At 41.9% G+C, this 22,100-nt stretch overlaps 1 protein-coding gene across 9 annotated transcripts in view; it reads left to right on the forward strand.

Annotated features, from left to right (window-relative positions):
• Positions 1-22,100, forward strand: part of LOC147027035 (uncharacterized) — a 97,353-nt gene that overhangs the window by 13,734 nt on the left and 61,519 nt on the right. For 4 of the 9 annotated variants that reach the window (XM_085883117.1, XM_085883121.1, XM_085883120.1 and 1 more), the window contains exon 1: positions 7,274-7,354. The exons of 1 other annotated variant lie outside the window; for it this stretch is intronic. In XM_085883117.1, the coding sequence (XP_085739243.1) occupies positions 7,289-7,354 (66 nt within the window). In that variant the 5' untranslated portion in view covers positions 7,274-7,288. Of the gene's footprint in view, positions 1-6,709; positions 7,110-7,273; positions 7,355-14,956; positions 15,015-15,889; positions 16,012-22,100 lie in introns of those variants that run through there. 4 more of the 9 variants (XM_085883119.1, XM_085883118.1, XM_085883124.1 and 1 more) reach the window with 4 other exon arrangements.

The raw sequence follows: 22,100 nt of genomic DNA on the forward strand, positions 1-22,100 counted from the left end.
TTAACAAGACGAAAGTTTTCCCTCAAGCAAGGAAGCATGGTGATCCTCCAGCGAACTGGTCGATCTGGAATGATTAATTGAATGTCTGACAATGAAAGTGTAACAAAACTGTATGTCAGTTTAAAACTCAAGGAGTGCTCCTTTCACTACACGTACCTTCAGCAGATTATCAAATGTGATACTTTTTCACTATTTTGTTCCACAAATTGGATCTTTATTCCAATCGTTTTGAATGTTCATAAAATTTAGTTTTCTTGATTAGTGTTAAATCAATAACATTGAAGAGATACTGCGAATGTTTCAGAACTATCACTTGGACAAGATGTATGTCTAGATTCTAAAAAAAAAAAAAAAAAATTCTTTCTTTCTTCCTTTCTTTCTTCAGAATACAATGATTTTGAGTGCAAACTTCTTTTGAGAGCAACGACGAGCTGTGACTCTTGTACTGTTTTTTTTCTTTTCTTGCCAAATCCACACACTTTTCTGGGTGATCATGTTTCTCTCCCCCCTTACCCTGTGTTATTTCTCCTCTTCTCTTCTTCCTCTTCTCTTCTCCTTTTCTTTCATTTTTTTCTTCCCTTTTTTATATATTTCATATTTACAATTGCGTTGCGTATCTTTGCGGGGTTCCGCTGTGTATTTACAATTGTGTTGCGTTCCTTCCTCTTCCTCCTTATCTTCCTCCTCCTTATTTCTTTCTCCTTATCTTTGCGGGGTTCCAAATACTGACAATCTTTATCACAATTTAAATATATTTCATATTTATAAATGATTAAAGGTCCCATGACACCCAAAAGTACTGAAATTGCATATCCAGGGTGTCCCCAAAAAATGTACTCACTCTTTAAATGATAATAAATGCGTTGTTTATTGACTTAGAAACAAGATTAATGGTTAAATGGATAAATGCATGTTTACAAATGTTCAAACTGACGACCATCATGTTCCAAACACAGCCGATAACATGGACCAATGGATTCAACAGCATTACGAATCATTTCATTTGGAACTGCAAGACATTGTCTTTCAATTTCCTCTTTCAGCTCATCGACTGTTGCTGGTTTTGAGCCGTAAACCTTATCTTTGAGATATCCCCATAAAAAGAAGTCCATTGGAGTGAGGTCTGGGGAACGCGCAGGGAATTCAACACTACCTCTTCGCCCAATCCATCTGTTCGGAAAAGTTGCTTCGAGAGAGGCCCTTACATCACGGTGGTAGTGGGGAAGTGCTCCATCTTGCTGAAAGTGAATCTCTTCGTCGCCAAATATCTCTTCGACACGTGGACCGACGGATTCCTGCAGCAAGTTCCAGTTAACATCTCAGTGACAGTTTGGTCAAAAAAGAATGGCCCTAGGATGCCCAATGCTGATATCCCACACCACACTGTAACCCCTGGTAAGTTTAAATGGTGTTCCATAGTAACGTGCGGATTTTCAGGAGCCCAGTAGGTGCAATTGTGTCGGTTAATTGATCCATTTAACTTGAAGCTGCCTCATCACTCCAAACAATTTTGGATGGAAATGCTGCATCTTCTTCACATTTGCCCAGGTACCACTCACAAAATTCAGCTCTCCGGTCAGGATGGTCTTCATTTAGAGCGTGGATTAATGTTGGAATGTAACTTTTCTAATTAATTCGCTTCAAAATGCGATGGGCACTTGATTTTGGGATTCCTGTCTCAAGAGCCATTTGTCGTACAGATTTCCGTGGGGATCGGTGGAGGGTTTCCAGCAATTGATTTTCCTTTGCGGGGGTGGTTGATGACCGTGGTCTTCCTGAACGCTCATTATGGACGTCATGCACAGTTCCATCTGTTTCAAACTTATCGCGGATGCGAGCAATGGTGTGTCGCCTTGGGGATCTTTGTGAAAATGTCTTCTAAATTGTCTTTGTACTTCCATGATGTTTTCGTGCTTCCAGTAGCACTTTTTGATAAATTTTCTTTCTTCAACACCTCATCGTATTTCTGCCATTATTAGGGTCAATTTGATCTGAAAAAAAATGAAAAATTCAATGAGTTATGAGGAGCCAAAATGTGAGTACATTTTTTGGGACACCCTGTATATGTATATAGTCCAAGTGTATGTAATACATGTATGTATTTCACTTATTTGTATGAAATGGGGGTCTATATAATACAAGCTTAGCTTTTAACTTTAACATAGACTCCTCCACATCACTTCATATTCATATTGTCTTAATTATTCATTTTTTTGCATTTCATTGATGATTGTGGAAAATAAACTTGGTGTGTGTGTGTGTGTGTGTGTGTGTGTGTGTGTGTGTGTGTGTGTGTGTGTGTGTGTGTGTGTGTGTCTGCATGCGCACACGCACACAATTTTTCGTTCATGTTTATTTTGTACAGTTTTGTCATTCATGGCATATGCATGTGAGGTTGTTAATATTGTTACAGATTCGGGGGTGGGGTTCGGACGAGGGCGTCAATCACTGTCCGTAACCAGTTTGGGTTTTCGCACCCTACTCTCGACAGCCAAATGTTACAGATTCGGCGCCACCCTAACCATCGCCGTCTCCAGGGTTATAACTCCGGCTGGTTCGGCACAATTCTCGGGTTACGAGTCTCGAACCACGACACCAAAATACACCTGTACCTTGCCAGCTGGGGGAATAGACCCCGGTTACAGACTGGTTTTGTCAGAGACCGAGCGGAGTCTACCAGTCAGTAACCATTTTCGTTTTTATATCCAAATTGAGCGGATCGTTCCTCGACGCGGCACGAATTAATTCAAAGCGGAAACTTCATACGAATCAGCCAGATTTTTGGGGGAGATCGAGGAACATGACACAAGCAAAGCATTCACGACAATGTTATAATTAATCTATAACCCGTTCTTAAGTAGGGAGATACGGATTATGGGTTTCGAAGGGAACTCTAACGAGATAAGCCTTAAACGACATGCAGACAAGACATGGACAGCATGCAGACACAGAGTACTTGGTGATGTTTCATGGATGAGAGGAAAGTGTCAAAAGCATGAATGTGGCTCGTGACAAGCCGATGTCCACGGATTCGAGCCCCAAGCTCGAGCACTCGTGGCAAGATGACGGTGCCATACTCTTTCTTCTCAAGGCACCGCTTGTGCACGCCCTCCTCAGCGCATTCTGACCCCGCGCCATGTCGACGGCACAAGACCGTCAGATCGATGGTGGGTTTCAGCTGGTTTCTCACAAGGTCCAGCATACAAGTCTAGGCCTGGTCTGTTCACCAGACAAGGCCAAATCGAGGCGTTGGGCTCCGCAGGCTGGGTCCATGGGACTCCAAGACATCGTCGAGCCGTTAGGTGAGTAGGGACAGTCAGAGGCTCTGTTACTGGAGTCCGGATGAACCTGTCGATGTCCCTCATGAAAGCCTATCGCGCCCCACCTCAGCGCTCAGTTTCACCACCGCCGATCGCAGACTCGTCGCGCTCAGGTTCAGCTTCTCTCCAGGCAGATTCAACACTGCCTTTCCTTATTCGACGCAGATTGCAGCCTCCCGCTAGTCATTTCTATACACCAGAAGTCCTCACTTGACACTCAGGCTCAGTTACTCCCTCGGGAGACTCAACCCCCAGGTTCAGTTCCTCCCACTGCCGATCGCACCATACTTCGGCACTCTCCTTGCAGATCCACACTGCCTTTCCTTCGTTCGCTCTCCTCCAAGCCCACTGGCTCCTCCCCTCAGTTTCACTTCCTTCTCTAGGCCACTCCCTCTCAGCCGACGGGGCGGGGCCTCGTCCGGAGAGGGGAAGGAAGAAGAAGAAGCTCTCGGTACACCACCAATGTACGAACAATAAACATGCATCCTACACCTCCCGGCACACATGTAGCGTCCATTTACCAAACAACCTGGCTAAACATGCATTTAATGGGGGGTCTGGGCTAATCCTATATTTAATAGCATACTAAGGGCCATTTCCACAACAATATATAAACTGATCAATGAAAGTTTTGTCTTCTCAGCTTTTTTACCATTTGAACTTTTGTTATGAAATTTTCAACAAAGCTTTATTATGAGAATATGAATAAATCAAATTAAGAATTTGGTCAAAAAGGTCAAATGTAGTGTTTAGCATACGCAAGAAGAGGTCTGAATACAAAACAGATGGGCTTTGCATTTTCAGATACTTTCCAGTTTATTTTTCAGATACAAGGCTCAAATTGAGCTCAACCATCTGCCGGACAAGGATTTTTCAACATTTATTTGTAAACACCAGACAAATCCCCATAAAATAGTGCAGTGTATGAAATTTCAACCTTGAGGTACCAGCATTATAAATCATCAAATTATATAAAACTAGAAATAATCTTTGAATGTTGTCTGCATTTTTAAGCTTAATTTCCATTATTGTTATTCATGTTCATACCGCAACACACATTTTTTTTCATTATTAAATATCAAAATCCTTTGAGGGCTATGTGAGCTGTGTGGCAACGCTTCCAGCTCTATTCCATCATGGGATTGTTGCTATTCTCTGGCCAACCAATCCTATCAAATCCCATGTACCACCCCATCACACATATCCTTGATGGGTATATCCACTAGTTGTGAATAAAACCCACATTACGCTTGATAAATTCATGTCAAACCGGTGTATTGTGTCTTCATTTGTGCATGAAATGAGACTTGTATTTGACAGTCAGCAAATAAGTTCAATGCAGCGTCAAATTTTTCAGGATGGGTTTTTTGACTACTGTACTGTATTTTACTTTTTGAGAATTACTGCAAGCATCTGTCTGTTTTCTTATCGCTTTTTCTTCTCTTTCCAAGTGATGTTTTCTTATCGCTTGTCAGCCTGCTTTTTCATTTATACAATGGCATGCAGATTTCTGAGTGTCTCCAAAAAACCTAATTGTTATAGGGTTTGATTCCTGTGGACATACATAAAATCCGTTCTGGAGAGAACAGGAACACCACCTCTTCGATTTGCTCATAAAACACTGCTTTGGCACCACATCTGCTTTTCTCGGGTTTCAGGACCCCTTCTAACAGTCATGTTTGTGTGACTAGACTTGAAATTAAAATGATGACTCAAATCTCAAATGAAGAAGTTGTGTGATCAAGCTGACTACAACGATAGTTCCGAAAATTGGTATTTGTAAGATATCCTGCTTATAATTTAATTATTTCTCGTTAACTCCTAAATTGTTCACATGACTGGCAGGATGGCCAAGATGTGTACAAGCTCACCTCGAAACTGTTGAGCCTGGGTTTGAATCTCGGCCCAGCTATAAACCATCACCCTGGTGTTCCACAGGCAAAGTGAGACATCTAGGTGTGTGCTGTCCCTTGGGGGTGGAGGTTTGACTGGGCATCCCATCTGCTGGCATTAGTTGGTGGATATTAAAGATCCCACAGTGTCCTTCATAAAGAGTAGGTGAGCTGTCCAAGGCACGCTGAATAAATTTCAAACTCCTGTTTTAACCTACAGGGGGCACTGCGTCCATGGCACAGCTACACCTTCAAATAATGATGCAGACCAGCATCCACTCGCTGTGCACAAAATGTTTTTACGATCCCTGTTGAGTGGTTGAGATTAATTTTAATCTTACGACACATAATTGGTGGATTGTTTTTCATTTCTCAATGCCTCATCTATCCCATCCATCCTCCCCCTTTCATTCCCATGATTACTATCCTCTCTCAACCTTCCTCTTTCTTCTGTTCCTACTCAATGAGTCAGAGTTATATTTTAACTTATTGTCCTCTGTGAGGTTGATCGAGCGGTGGGAGCTCGTATGAGGGGGAGGTGGGGATGACGACAGTTAAGGTGTGAAAGCTCAAAGATGAAAAACCAGTTAAATTACATTTAAATACAGTATATCTATACTAACTAATGAACTGGCGTAGTGGCGTGCACCTGTAATCCGGATACTCGAAGGCTTGGGTTGGAGGATTGCTTGAGGACGGGTGCTCTGCTTTGCGCAGGGCTGTGCTATGAGAGGGTGTAGGGCAGCCCGGAATCAATTCATGGCGAAACCCAATCCTTATCCCTGTATCGTAAGAAGTGACCAAGGTTGCGTCAGGAAGGTCATCTGGCGTAAAACCTGTGCCAAATCATTATGTGGATCATAAGGGATGATCCGCTGTGGCGACCCCTAACGGGGAGCAGCCGATAGAAGAAGAAGAAGATATTTATACTAACTAAAAAAAGGCAATGTGTGCGTGCGTGCGTGCGCGGCCTGTGTTTCAGTGTTTCTCCTCCGTAACTATAAAACCTATCAGCCTGAAACTTTGCATGCACACTAAGAAAACTCCAAGGAAGTGCAAGAGTGAAAATTGGGTGTCTGGGTTAATTAAAACACCCCTCTTGAAGATAATTAACGGCCTTATTTAATTATGTCCTTCATCAGGCGATCCTCGACCACCTCGCTCTCTGGGTCTTAATGCGTTTCCTTGGTAACCTCGCTCGGGTCTGAAGCCGCCATGTTTTTTGGCCTGCTCAACCACACCTTGACTTGGAACAGGCCGCAACGATTTCTTAACGACAAAGTTTTTGTTTTCACTTTCCTCACTCATATTATCGAATTCATAGCCTGTTCATCATAGCTGCGAATCTCTGGGTACATTGCAATGCTTATAAACATCTGTAGATGTCAGCGTTCGTGGTTTGACATTTCGGACGTCTCCGTGAGTGGTACTTCAATGTTCAATATGTTTCTACTCACGTGCTAAACTAGCCGTTTCTTCACAACCGTTTCGTTGGAGTGCTTGCTTGAGTGCTTAAGCCACTTGGCGAGCGCTCCCCAAGCTGCTTGGTTTTTCGTTTCGGTAAAAGTACCCGTGCTCTCAAATGAGCATCGATTTATACAGACGTTCGTTTCCACCTGTGTTGGGCCCTGTGGTACCGAGCGGTTGGTGTCTCGGGAGGTGTAATTATATTTTTACGGGACATCGCTTTGTGAGATCCAATATAATCCATCCCTCACTTCGACATCGATACATGTATAAAGACAATAAGGTCCATCCAACCGCATGTTTGCCATGATCTGCTCGTGAAGGCAAAAAGCAGAGATCGACATTTTGTGTTCTGTGCCTTGATCTATTTTTTAATTGAATTTTGCTCATTTCACACTTGAATTCCTCTTTCAAAGGACTCTGTTTCAAGGTAAATCTTTGTGTTTGTCGTTTCTATGTATTTTAGGCATGCGTACGTATATAAACTGTATTACCATAATGAGAGAGCGTGCGTGTGTGCGTGTGTGCGTGTGTGCGTGTGTGCGTGTGTGCGTGTGTGCGTGTGTGCGTGCGTGCGTGCGTGCGTGTGTGTTTGATTGGTATCTACACATGTGGGTATCAGAATGTGGAATGGAGTCCTCCCAGGGTGGGCTTAAACTATCCCCCTTCATTCCGGTAAGGGGTCACGATTCACGGACCAAGCTGTGAAGTTTTATGTTTTCAAAGTTTTGTGCCGAGGGTTCTCTTCAGGATCGTTACTGAGCCCAGGACAGCTTTCGACTGTAGTTCGTTTGTCGTGATATTCCCAGAGATGGTTTTTAATATCTCTGTGAGGTTCTTCTTCATCATTCCCATGAGGTTTTTCATCATCACTGGTACAACTTTGGCATTCTTCAGCTTCCAGGATCTTTTGACTTCATGCTTGAGGTCTTGGTATTTGGTCATTTTTCTTGATTTCTGTATCATTGGTCCAAAATCACCAGTATTAACACCTCGATTAGCAATGCCTTCTCTGTTTTTTGCACTTAAGCATGATATCTGGTCTCAAGGCTTTGTTTTCGATGTTCACGCCCGATGGGATCATAAGGTCGTACGTGAGTGGTACTTCAATGTTTTCAGTGATTGCTTTTGGTTCCTTTTCCCACAAATTTTCTGGACTTGGAATATCAAGGTTTTTGCAGATGTGTCAGCGGATTACTTTACAAACTCTGTTGTGTCGTCGTGTGTACAGCTGTTCTGACATTTTTGGGTTTTTTTTTTTTGAGTTTGGTCATTAAACATCACATATCATTCTCTTTGCTAACTCCACCTCCACCCCTCCCTTGTCTTTTGTTCTCTCCTCTCCTCTACCCTTTTCTTTCACTCTGTCACCTCCTCGCTCCCCCTTCTCATTAATATATCTCTCTCTCTCTCTCTCTCTCTCTCTCTCTCCCTCTCTCTCTCTCTCTCTCTCTCTCTCTCTCTCTCTCTCTCTCTCTCTCTCTCTCTCTCTCTCTCTCTCTCTCTCTCTCTCTCTCTCTCTCTCTCTCTCTCTCTCTCTCTCTCTCTCTCTCTCTCTCTCTCTCTCTCTCTCTCTCTCTCTCTCTCTCTCTCTCTCTCTCTCTCTCTCTCTCTCTCTCTCTCTCTCTCTCACACACACACACACACACACACACACACACACACACACACACACACACACACACACACACACACACACACACACACACACACACACACACACACACACACACACACACACACACACACACACACACACACACACACACACACACACACACACACACACACACACACACACACACACACACAGTGAATAGCAATGTTTGGTGAGATGTCACTCTCCCCACCCTCCCCCCCAGCTCCTCTATCTTCATCCTCTTTGCCCCCCCCCCCACTTTATTGACTCATCGGCGAAGCAACGGGTTGTATTTGCTTTTATATATATATATATATATATATATAAAAAACAAGCAAGCTATTCCTCTTATGCCATAGGACACATAGGTCTGCCAAGCCAGTTTCATTGGTTAAGGGACACAATCCTGGATGGGTCACCACTCCAATGCAGGATACTCAAATTCCTTTTTCCCTAGAGCTGGTGCTCATTTTACCGACCTCAGGAGAATGACAGGCTGAATCAACCCACCTGGTGTTAACTACCCACGACAGGGGTTTGAACTCAGGACCTTAAGATCTTAAGCCAGCCACCTTTAAATGTTAAGTCAACACCAGGTTTCTAAATAGTGTACCTATTTATTTAAAAATAAAGATACACTGATTGATATGCTTGACATTTACATCTTGACATTGACTGAAATTAAATCTCATGCTAAAACTACAATTAAATAATCAGAGAATTGTTTTTCCTTCCTGAGAATTTGTTCCTGTATCCATCTTGCCCACCATGTGTGTTCTCCCCTACCTCTCATTCTTACCCGCATTCCATGTCTGTCGATTATCTGTCTATTTTGGCATTTCCCCTTTTTTTTCTTCCTCACCCTCTCTCTTCCTCTCTCCCCCTCTCCCTAATGTTCCTTTTGTTCTGTTGCATCCTGATGCGGTCTGTGTTTTAGCTTTTCCACGAGCCTTGACTCCGTATGCAAGAAAATTTTCAAAAAAACATTTAACGGTTGGTCGTTCCATCGCTTCATTGTCTGGTGTCAAGCCCAAGTTGCTCCAGAGTTTGCAGATGACAATTTTAATTGAGAGGAGAGAAAGAAAAGAGGATGAGGGAGGAAACTCGGGAAGGTAGCGCGATACCTCGCCGAAAAGGCAGCAGGAATTGGAAGAAGAGGAGATACAGAGAATGAAAGAATGCCATGTAGGAGGCTATTATAAGCTGTACTGTTTTGTGTACGTAGTTTATAAATGGCATCTTGCTGTCATTGATTAGATGTAATAAGTTGAGTGCGTTGGTAGATAATGCCATGATTTCCATGAGCTACGAAAATGCACATTTCTTAATCCACCAAAAAATGGACATGGTAGTTGTGATGTAATGATGTAAACCTACAGTGAATGCGTCTCAAAAGAAAGAAACATCAAAAACAGCATGGCTGGCAGGAACAACGGCGTTCACCCGATCTCTCTGAGAATCCACCCTTATTGTGAGCAACTACTGCTTAAATCAGCTATCAACATTTCCTGTGGCTTCATCGTTCTTGCACCAGGACCAGCCAGCAATTCCAGAGCGATGAACAGAACCTTTGGGCTCTCATTAGTGCGAATCGCAGGGCACTTTGCAGTGTTCAATATCAGTCACGGAGTTTTTACTGCAAATTATTTGTATTAATTCTGTAAATTAATTGAAATGGAAAAAGTTCTGCTTTATAGTTGTAATTGCTTTACTTTTGTTATCCGACTGTTTGGCAAGAAAAGAATGTCTGTTGCAAATGCTCAACATCCTGTTTTGACAAAGCTCAGTTTGACAAATCGCACTCGGCGGATAAAATTGTCTCTGGCCAAAAAGAAATTGCTTAAATGCAGAAAAAATAAATCTGCAACATTTGGCCATGCAATGTGGTCAAAACGATTACTTTATCTATTACTATAAGAGAGATGTCTGTCTGTCTGTGTGTGTCGCCATTTTTCTCAGAGATGGCAGAATGGATGTTCATCAAACTTTCAGAGTTTCATCAGTGAGTTTTAGATAAAATACAGTTTTTGAAATTTTGGAAAGAAAAAGTAGGATTTTTTGGGGATTTTTACATTTTTATTATTATTCATTCTTTTGTGCCTCAGCCTTTGTAGCTATGTGAAAGGTAATATTAAATGATCCCTGACCTCATTTCTTAATGGGCGTAGGGAAGTGTTTTAGGCACCCACAAAAATTAATTAATTTTTTTTAATTTCTTCAAAATGCCAACAAGATTAGATAGAACAGCACCGGGCAATGCTGGGTACCCCTGCTAGTTATGCATAAAAATCATTCAACTTCAACTCAAGTTTGTTCTCGTACATAAAGACAGGTTAAGCATACAGTGGCTAACCATCTTAATCACTACTACTACTACTACTACTACTACTACTACGTCAATGGCCCCCATTTAATAGAACTTTCTCGTGGGTTTGGCCAGGGCAAGTTTTAGGCCCAAGTGTTTCACAAACCAGATGTTCAACTGAAGGTGACAGCAATTTGTAATTTGTTCATCGTGCCGACAGTAGGTCGCTTAATCTTCACGAAAGACACCGTGAGATCTTTAACATCCACCAAATAATGCCGACAGATGGGTCATCTGGCTTTGGATACCTCTAGCTTGGCTTTCTTGACAGCCCATGACCAGCCATCTTAATACGATTCACTAAATATGCTAACAGGAAAACTGGTTTTGGCCCTTGTGTTTTACATATTGTTTTAAACTAAATTTAGGATAATTAATAATTCCGTTTATATTCAGTTGCTTCATTATGATCAACACTCTCCCACGACTCAGTTTCCTATCCTGCTCTTTGAAGTTCATTGTGTATGCTCTTTCATGATGGAATAACGACTGCTCAACAGTGGCAGAAAACACACCTAATCTGAAGATCATTTCAACTAAAGATCGGACAAAGGTGAGCTACTTGGTAACCAGTAAATGCCATGGGAAACTTAGTGAACTGATGTTTCAGGTGTTAGCTCTTCATCCTTTTCCTTGGACGCTAGGCTAATGGCAAAACGTCAGCCTCACTTCACTTCCCATGGTGGTTAGTATACCTCTGTCAATGTTGAGTAGATAAAAGCCATCGTTAAATTTTATATGAGCCTCGATAAAGTATACAAAAAAAAAACATTGTTTGAATTGCCCGCCAATCAAGACCGACTCACCTCAACAAAGACGGGTTTATTTGTAGATGATTTGGCCATTTTGACCTTGATCGTGAAGCAGTCTTGGATGGACTCGGTGGAGGCGATGGAAATAATACATATAAATTTATCTCGGTATTACCGAGTCCTGGATGGACTAACTTACTTCCTTACTTAGCATATAAATACTTAGTATATTTATACTTAGTATATACTTAGAATACTTAGCTAAGAATACTTACCATATAAATAATACACTGAGTGGCTTCTCATTGCCTCTTCACTGATAAACCAGGAGTTAGGAATTCTGAATTTGGCCCAAATACCACCACATTATGGTCTGTTTTCAAATTGTGACAATGGATATTGAACGACCACAAAATAGTGCGAATAGCTGAGACAGAAGGCTTTTCACCCCCATCTAAACACTAAACATGATGTCAGGCCCTTTTCACCTTGCCATGTTGGGATTATGAGCCTTTGGTCTTTTGACACTCCATTGATGCTTCTCATTCATTCAAAATCATGTAACCTCATTGACATGATGTCAAACCCCTTTGGAAACCCCCCTCCCCCACCCCATAGGAGTTCCTGAGTACATATGCCATTTTTGGTCAAGATTGGCCAATAACTGGAGGAAGTGTTGTGAACAAACCAACAATCAATTCATGCTTTATGGTATAAATTTTATTTTCGTTTAGGTTCCCCTTTAAAAGTACTTGGATCTTTATAAATCACATCTGTATCGACTATGGACATTTGCTACGAAATAACAAGCACCCCTCCATCAAGTCCATCCACCACCAGCACTCCACCTCCATGGAAAGACAGCGGCAGTATGTTGCTGGAGTTGTCATTTGGTTGGCAATGTTAGCACGTAATTAGGCCAATACCAAACTGTTTGGTGTGCTTTCTGGATTTCCTTTCCTTAACACTCCCTTTCCTACCACCACACCACATTTCCGACTACAATGACCCTTGTACCCTACCATTCTTTCCTTTCAAAAGAGACTGATAAATTTTATTTTTAAATGCAGACTCTTTGTGAATATACTGCTTTAAATATAAACAGATTGCACAATAAAATTACGATGTTTAAACACTGTTATTGGATAACTACAAATGTGCACCCAATTAAAATTTAAGAAACAATTTACCTCCGTGGAGTCAGTCTTTGACGAAATTTGAAGTCTTTAAACCAAGAGGAGATGTTTTTTTATCTTGCCAAAACGAAGTTTTAGAAAGATATGTTAGTCAGCTTGTATGTTTTTTTGTTTGTTTGTCTGTTTGTCTGTAATCATGTATAAAAAATTCTGCAGAGCACAGTTATCATTGGAAATTTTTGTAACTTCGCATATCAGAGGCCTATAGAGGTCCCTTTCAGCGCATAAAATTTTGAAGGTCAAGGTCAAAGGTCAAGGTCACTTTGTCCCAAATCAGGGGAGTCGACGAAACCCTTATTTTTTTGAGTAATTTTGATCGGATCGTCTTCAAACTTCATGGGAATATAGTCCATGGTCTGGCGCTCAGCTGATTAATTTTTGGTGGCGATTGGCCTTGACCTTCATGGTTAGCGCCTAAGGTCAAACATATTTGACCACAAGGTCAAATTTTCAAGTTTTAGGAACCATATCGTGTAGTACCTCAAATTGAACACCTCGATGAGTGCTTTCTAGATATGTCAAGCTTGAGACATTATGACATCATTTGGTGACGTTATGAGGCAAACGCATATTTTTCATGGTTACTCTGTAGAACGATTAGCCTGGTGTTGGCTTAGTGGTTAGGGTGGTGGCTTGGGATCCCAGGATCCTGAGTTCAAGCCCCGTTGGCTGCTGAATTAACACCAGGGGGTTGACTCAGCCTGTCATCCATCTGAGGTCGGCAAAGTGAGTACCAGTGTACTGGTCCCGGTGTATGCCCCGGTTAGAATAGGTGTACCATATCCCTGTGTGTCATAAGAGGCGACCAGGGTTGGCGTCAGGAAGGGCATCCGGCCATAAAAAACATTGCCTCAAGAAAAAGCCTAACCCCTGAACAGCAGGGAAAAATGGCTGTAAAAACGGTCACTCTGTAGAACGATTCTCATCGGAATCTCTCGTAGGCAGATATTCCTTAAGGAGTCGCTCCTGGTGGATAGCAGCTCTGTTCACCTCAGTGTGACCTTAAAGAAGTCACACGTGGTCACCTTTTGGCAAGGGTGACATTGGTTTTTTTTTTTTTTTAAAGAACAACTTTTTCAAAACAAAGAAGAAAATAAGACAGAGTCCTTACCAAGAAACTAATGAAAAGAAGAGGACGATGAACTAACAACAAAAGAGGAGAGAGAGAGGATTAGCACAGTGAGACGTGAAATGGTGGTGCACATGCCAATTTGAAGTCATGGACAGAAGAGAGTGATTGAACAACATCAGGAAGGCAGTTTTGCAAACTGGAGAAAATGGGAACAAAAGAGTGGAGGTGGGTGGAAAGCCTGGATATGAGGAGTTTAATCAAGAGGTTACGAATCAAAAAAAAAGTGACTGAATTTAACTAATCATTTTGACAGAAAGTGATAGTGACTGATATCATGTAGAAAGGATTCTGAATCATGACGCCAAAGGCTTTTGAGTTGTCGGGATCTAAACCCGTTGATGTGAATGGAAAAGCTGACGATCGGCGTTTAACATCTAAACAATGGCGTCACGAGAACATGGAGGAGTACTGTCCCCGGCAAAATTACTGATTGTGCATGGGACCGAAGCACGACGTGCTCAACACATGCTCTGCCACCAAAACACCAAACCTTGTCTTCCACCGATTTGGAGCAAACTTACCTTTTAATAATTGCCAACACAAGATTGAGGCTCACGGAAGAGTGAGGTGACGGAAGGTAAAAAGGCAATGAATTGACATTGGGGTCGTGCAATAATAGTTTGTTACAATAAGCAATGGAATGAATGAACAGGTAAAAAGGAGGGGACACGCAGTAACCTGCAAGTAAGAGGGTTGCCTTAGTTGAGGTAGAAGGTTCAAAGGAAACGTACCTTCAACAAGAAGCACTTCAAATCTCATTTTCATCTTTCTAAATGGAGGAATTGTTTCGGTAACTCCCTGAGGATACTTGCTACCAACTTTGATTAATTAAACCCCAAGAGCTTCATTTCACTGCAATCATCAATAACTCTCTTCTGTTTGCATGGAAAAATGGCAATCTTTATCTTTGCAGGTGCAGAACCTTAAATCAATGATTTTAAGTTCTGGCAGATTTTCAGTCTGTTGACTTTCCTTTCCTTATTCGTTCTGGTCCACATACTCACGACCTTTTGAATGAAAAAAAATAATCCCAGTCTCATCTTATTTCTGTCTTACTTTTTATGTATCTTCAAGCTGGATCCTACCGCATCAATAAATCTACTTCTACCTCTTCTGTCTTTTGTCATAAACAGCTCAATATTTCTCTCATACCCTCCCATCAACTTCTATTTTTTTTCCCCAAATGTAAACAGGTGCATGTGGCCCGGATTTCTGGTCAACAAAGGTGACGTCACCGCTAACGATTTCATGGTAAGCATGGATCATGGAGATTATATATCAGTGGGTCTGGTATCCTGAAATGCATTTTTATGTATAACTTTTTTAAAAATATAGAATCATGCAAGAGTAAGGTGAGGGAGGGCAAAATGGCAATGCACGAACAATGGGGCCATAGTTGGACCAAATGAGCAAGGAAATGAATGAAGAGAGACAGACAAAAAGATGGGAGTAAACGGTAAGCTCCAATGGTTGGGCTTGATAGGGTAAATTGTGGGAGAAAAGATTGTAGCTACGGATGGAGGATGTGACATGGAGGTACACCGCATGCTTTGAAGCCCTGGAGGGAAGAGTGCGGTTGAACAACTTCAGGAAGGCAGTTCCACAATTGAGAGAAAAGAGGAACAAAAAAGTGGAGGTTTGAAGTAAGCCTGGATTTTGAGTAGTTTAAGCAGCACGGAGTTAATGGGAATTATTTTAACATTTGTTTTGCCCCTATTGAAGTGTTTTTGGTAGTTAGAAAAGTAAAATTATATTTATCAATTTATTTATTTCTCCCCCTTTTTTTTCATCCATTTTTTTTTCCAACACAAGCACTTTCCTAAAAGTATTTCCTTTGCTACCTGGCATGAACTGCCTGCTTGAGAGGTTCACCTAAAATAATTATTCTGACATTCTTTTTCACATGACCTACCCACTGTTTCCTCCTGTTCTCCTTGCCAGATGTTTAGCTCTACACTATCATCTGCAGTGTATACGGCATGCTTGTAATTGCTCTTGAATGATTCCACATTCTTAGACGATGGAGTCTTTAACCAACAACCCTATCTCATTCACTTGTATACAAGTATAAAACCTTCAAGCTACTATGAAGGCGTTCCACGAGCCACACACTGCCAGACCCACGCAATGTTGTCCCAGTTCCGCTTCTAACCACGGCTCTTCTGACTTTTGTTGAGAAAGCAGAAGTATTTATTTAGTTCCTCAACAGCAGCTGAACAAAGCAGCTGAATTTTTTTCCACCATGTCGGTAAGTGAATATATCTATAGAACAAAAGGACTCTTTTGGTCAGTCAAAGTTCATGTGCTTCTTCCATTTTTGGGATGTTTATGACCTCAGTTGTATGTTCATTCAACTTAAAAGTGAAGCTCAATGTAGCCTATTACATAGTGCCTTATAGCTCAGAAGTCCTCACATTGTTTGAAAGTTCAAGGATAATCTTCATCAATGTCAGAAGCTAAAGGATGTCTGCTTTTGTCGAGATTAACCTGAGGACACACAGGTTACAATGCCGATTTCCTCATTGCACGGACTTTGCTCAGTGTGATGAATGTGATGATATTGTTTACAACTGGCTATCAAAATACATCCTGATAAGTGTTAACGTTGAGGTGTGACTTAAATTCAGGTGTCATTCAATTCAGGTTGAGGTGTCATTCAGGCTTTTTTAGGTCGGCAGAGGGTGGAGAAGGTATTAAGGAAGGAACGGATGAAGTAATTGGGATGAGTAAGGCCAGGCAAGAAAATAAAATTTAAAGAAGGGAAAAGTTAAACATATTCTATACCAATGCCAGAAGTTTAAATAATAAGATGGAAGAGCTTGAAGCCAAATTGGATAACGAGGATTACGATACACTTTCAGTGAGTGAGACGTGGTTTAAGGAGGAGAGTAACTGGAGGACAGGATTAGAAGGCTAGAGTAGGAGTAGGAGTAGCAATCTGGGTAAAGGACAGCATTGCATCAAGAGAAAGTAGTGACATTAAGGAAGGAATAAATGTTGAGGATTCTGTGTGGGTAGAGATTAGAGATTGTAAAAACAGTAAGATACTGGTCGGATGCTTTTATAAGGCTCCGGGTGTGAAGGAAGAGGAGGAAGAAGGAGTACATTAAGAATTCAAAGGTCATGTGGCAAGGGAAGAGTATTGATTATGGGGGATTTTAACTTACCAGGGATAGGTTGGGTCCAGGAAGAGGGAAAGGACAGAGCGGATGAGGATTTCCTGGTTTTTGTCCAGGATTGTGTTGTAGCCCAGTTTGTAGATAAGCCCACGAGGGGGAGTGCTGTGTTAGACCTTTTAAGTAATGATCCCAATATGATGGAGGAGGTGGAGGTAGGGGAGCATTTAGGAGCAAGTGACCATAACATTGTGTGTGCAAAGATTCTGTTAAGGTTTAGAGTTCAGTATAGTAGGGTAAGGCTATTAGATTTCAGGAAGTCAAACTTTGAGGGTATGAGGAGAGAGTTGAGTGATGTAGATTGGGAGACTCTAACAACAGGACAATCAGCATCAGAGAAATGGGAATACTTTAAGGACCAAATGTGTAGAGTGCAGTTTAAGTACATTCCAATCAGGTGTAAAACCAGAAGCAGAAAGAGGCCAGGGTGGTTGAGTAGTGAGATAAGGAACGCTATTAAGGAGAAACAGAAGGTATTTATTGGGTTTAAAATATCAGGACTGGAGTTGGATTTATCTCACTATCGGAGTAAACAGAGGCAAGTTAAGAAAATATCTCGGCAAGCAAAAGAGAGCATGAGAAGGACATGGCTAAGAATATTAAACATAATAACAAGGCTTTCTTTAAGTATATCAGGGGGAAAGAACAGGTGAGGACCAGTGTGGGCCCATTGAGGAATAGCACCGGGGGAGTGGTTATTGATGAAAGTGAGATGGCAGGCTTATTAAACAGGTATTTTTCTTCAACTTTTACAAAAGAACAGTCAGGAGGATTGTCAATAGCTGAGAGTATCTATCGAGGAGGTGAGGAAGGGCTTTTACAGAAGATCCAGGTTGGAGTGGAGGAAGTAAAGGAACAGCTTGGTAATCTATGAGTAGATAAGGCCATTATCCATTTAAACAAATGAGGAACCATTTAAACAAATACAAACTAATTAAAGGTAGTCAGCAAGGGTTTACCAAAGGTAGTTCCTGTTGAACAAATCTTTTGGAGTTCTATGAAGCAGTGTCTGATTGGGTGGATGAGGGAAAGGCAGTGGACATAGTATATCTAGATTTTAAGAAGGCATTTGATAAGGTACCACATTGGAGGTTGTCAGCCAAAGTGAGGACTTGTGGAGTGACTGGTCAGGTATCGGTATCTCTCTCTCTCTCTCTCTCTCTCTCTCTCTCTCTCTCTCTCTCTCTCTCTCTCTCTCTCTCTCTCTCTCTCTCTCTCTCTCTCTCTCTCTCTGTATCTCTGTATCTCTGTATCTCTGTATCTCTGTATCTCTGTATCTCTGTATCTCTGTATCTCTGTATCTCTGTATCTCTGTATCTCTGTATCTCTGTATCTCTCTCTCTCTGTATCTCTGTATGTCTGTATCTCTCTCTCTCTCTCTCTGTATCTTTCTCTCTCTCTCTGTATCTCTCTCTCTCTCTCTGTATATATCTCTCTCTCTCTCTCTCTCTCTCTCTCTGTATATATCTCTCTCTCTCTCTCTGTATATATCTCTCTCTCTATCTCTTTCTGTATCTCTCTCTCTCTCTCTCTCTCTGTATATATCTCTCTCTCTCTCTCTGTATCTCTATCTCTCTCTCTCTCTGTATCTCTCTCTCTCTCTCTCTCTGTATCTCTCTCTCTCTCTCTCTCTCTCTCTCTCTCTGTATCTCTCTCTCTCTCTCTCTCTGTGTCTCTCTCTCTCTCTCTCTGTGTATCTCTCTCTCTCTCTCTCTCTCTCTCTCTCTGTGTATCTCTCTCTCTCTCTCTCTCTCTGTATCTCTCTCTCTCTCTCTCTCTCTCTGTATCTCTCTCTCTGTATCTCTCTCTCTCTCTCTCTCTCTCTCTCTCTCTCTCTCTCTGTATCTCTCTCTCTGTATCTCTCTCTCTCTCTCTCTCTCTCTGTATCTCTCTCTCTCTCTGTATCTCTCTCTCTCTCTATCTCTCTCTCTGTATCTCTCTCTCTCTCTCTCTGTATCTCTCTCTCTCTCTCTCTCTGTATCTCTCTCTCTCTCTCTCTGTATCTCTCTCTCTCTCTCTCTGTATCTCTCTCTCTCTCTCTCTCTCTCTCTCTCTCTCTCTCTCTCTCTCTCTCTCTCTGTGTGTTGCATCATTGGTTGGGACGTGGCTATGCCGCTGATGCAGTGTCTCCCTTACCAGTGCACTGGTACTCATTTTGCCGACCTCGGGAAGGATGATAGGCTGAGTCATCCTCCTGGTGTATTAATTCAGCGGCCCAATGGGGCTTGAACTCAGGACCTTAGGATCCCAAGCCACCACCCTAACCACAAAGCCAACACCACCCTTAGGTCAGGTAGCTAATTGGATTGCAAACTGGCTTAGTGGTGGGAATCAAAGAGTAGCTGTGAGTGGGAGGATGTCTTACTGGGAGGATGTAAATAGTGGGGTACCTCGGGGATCAGTACTCGGATCATGACTATTCATTATTTACATCAACGATTTGGATAATGGGGTAAAGAGTAAGCTTTCCAAATTTGCAGATGACACAAAGCTTGGAGGTGAGGTGGATAGCAGAGCAGGTGGTGATCAGATACAGGAGAGTATTGATGCTTGCATAGATTCGTCAAAAGATTGGCAGATGTAATTTAACTTGAGCAAGTGTAAGGTGTTGGGGATGGGAAAGAACAAGGAAAATAGAGATTACAGGATGCAAGGGGTAATTTTGGAGCGTGTCACACAGGAGAAGGATCTGGAGTGGTAATAGATACGGGAGGTAAGCAGGTAGCACAGTGTCAGGCAGCTCTTGGTAAAGCAAATATGGTTTGAGGTGTATTCGGAGTGGAATCAATTCTACATCAAAATTGGTGGTGTTAGCATTGTTCAGGAATTTAGTGAGGGCCACATCGAGAATATTGTGTGTGGTTTTGGTCACCACAGTTCCGGAAGGAGATAGATGCCATAGAGAAGGTTCAGCGTAGGGCTACGAGATTGATTCTGGGCCTAGCTGGACTCAGCTATGAGGAGGGGCTGAAGGAGACAGGGCTTTATGCACTAGAAAGGAGGTGGTTACGAGGAGATATGATAGAGATGTTGAAGGTAATGAAAGGTAAAGATAAAATAAGTGCAGATGAATTAATTATTAAACAGAGTAGACAGTGATAGGACCAGGGGCCATAGCCTGAGAGTAAAGATGGTAGCAAGGAAGGGGACTTTCACTCAGAGAGTAGTTCATACATGGAATGGTCTCCCTGGAAAGGTAGTGGCAGCAGAAACAGCTCGGATAAGTTTAAATTAGAATTAGATAGGTCCCTGGAAGTTATGGAGATAAAGGGGTATAGGGACGTTGATCGGGCATTTACATAGTTTGAGAATTGATGGGTGATCGTGTGCGTGTGTACGGACGGAGTGCTGTTGGTGGGGGTCTCGTCAAGGGGTGTTGTGTGGTTGATTATGTGTGTTTCTTTCCAAGCCCATGCCCCCCTCCCCTGAGGGGAAGAATAAAAATAAAATAATACAAAAACTGCAAAAACTTGAAGAAATAATTTTTTTTAATTAATCCATTTTTAAAATTTGCTTTTTCTTCCTTGGATCTCATGTGGATGGATTAGTGCAGTGTTCGTGCAGGCATGATGGGCTGAATGGCCTCCACCTTTGTTCGATTTCCTTGTATAACATAAAATATTGTTCAGAGAAACATGAGTGCTGCATATGAATATGACAATCATAGTACGGGCGTACTGCTCACTCAACGTTACCTGGACTGATTAAAGCAGTGGACGAGTACTTGACCAGTAACATATGTGGGTTTCATAGTCCATTGTAGGCCCATGTGGCTTCGAAAACACCAAGTCCACTCCTCACCTTCAGGAGGAAATGTAATATATCAGGAGCGCATGGAACCCGTGTTAGTCCCTTATAAAGACCACTCTCTCTTTTTGAAGATCTTTTGAACAAAAATCCAAGTTGGTTGTGCTTTTGTGTTTTCCAACCTGTGGTTTTCACAATTTTGTTGATCGTTGGTGATTAAGAAACGTCGGTTTTGTCAATAAATGAGAAAATGTGACCTAGGATGCTTTGAAGAAGTGGGTACTACTCCACCGTCCATGAATTGTTAAAAAAAAAAAAAACATTAGTTACCAAAGTTACATGTGAATTAGCGAAAGGTTTACCATCGGAGGAAAGAAAGAAGTAATTAAAGAGGGAAAGACTGTTCCGTGTCACATCGCTGGATACTTCCTCTCGCAGGTAAACAAAAAAAAGATCCTATTACATGTTGGTGTAATAATGTAATAATAATTTTAAAAATGCTAATTAAAAAAAACAAATTTGGATTTTTTTTTCCTTAAAATTGATATAGCGTAAAAACTTGACCTGATTGAGCGACATTAGATACATTTCTAAATTCAGCATGCAAAAAACATGAGAACCGTTAAGAAAAGCTCGACCTCTGAAAAAAATATTTCAAATGCAGCCCAGTGTAATCAATGCTGAGAGGTAGCTTAGTCGTGGTAATCAGCTGTTTAATGTACCCACCCCGAGGAGACATTTATTTCTCAGAATGTTTCTATATTATCTCGGCAACCTTTATGTACAGTGAGTGCCTGGTCAAAGACACATACAATCTTGGACAGCTCGAAACATTGCATTATGGCGAGTGAGTGATTCAACATTTGTGTCGCAGGAGCATTGATTGTGGGTAGATCGTCAATGTTGTATGAAGGACTGTGACATCACCTCATGTTAGGATATTGAAGCCAGTCCAGCTGCTGATTGATTGGTCTTTTTCCTCTGACATACGGACCATAACCCAGATGAGGTTCTTCCATCTCACAGGCAGGAGAATGGCAGAGTCTATGTCTATGCCTTCAGTTTGGGGTGGCCCCTCTCTTTGCCCAACATTGTATATGGGCAGCATCAGTGGTGAAATACTGATGCTTCTCCTCTTTGTCTTGTCAACAGGAGGCAAGGTTTTAGCTGGCTGCACATCAACTGCCTTGGATAGCAATTCCATTGACTTGGTGGGATGTCTTCTCACCACTGCTGGTCTTCTGAATCTGGAACGAGCAGTGACTCCTCAAGTCAGCCAATGTTGTCCCAGACTAGGGTAATGAAAACTCCAGGATGGGTGTTTGCTGGAAGGGCGAGATCATCTTTTGACACCGAGAGCTTCTGCAGGCACAAGGCTGTGTCAATCTCTTCTTTCTGGGAGCGGGATGGTAGG

Source organism: Eptatretus burgeri, chromosome 5, assembly GCF_056783735.1.
Source record: "Eptatretus burgeri isolate ZD-2024b chromosome 5, Ebu_testis_v1, whole genome shotgun sequence".
NCBI lineage: Eukaryota > Metazoa > Chordata > Myxini > Myxiniformes > Myxinidae > Eptatretus > Eptatretus burgeri.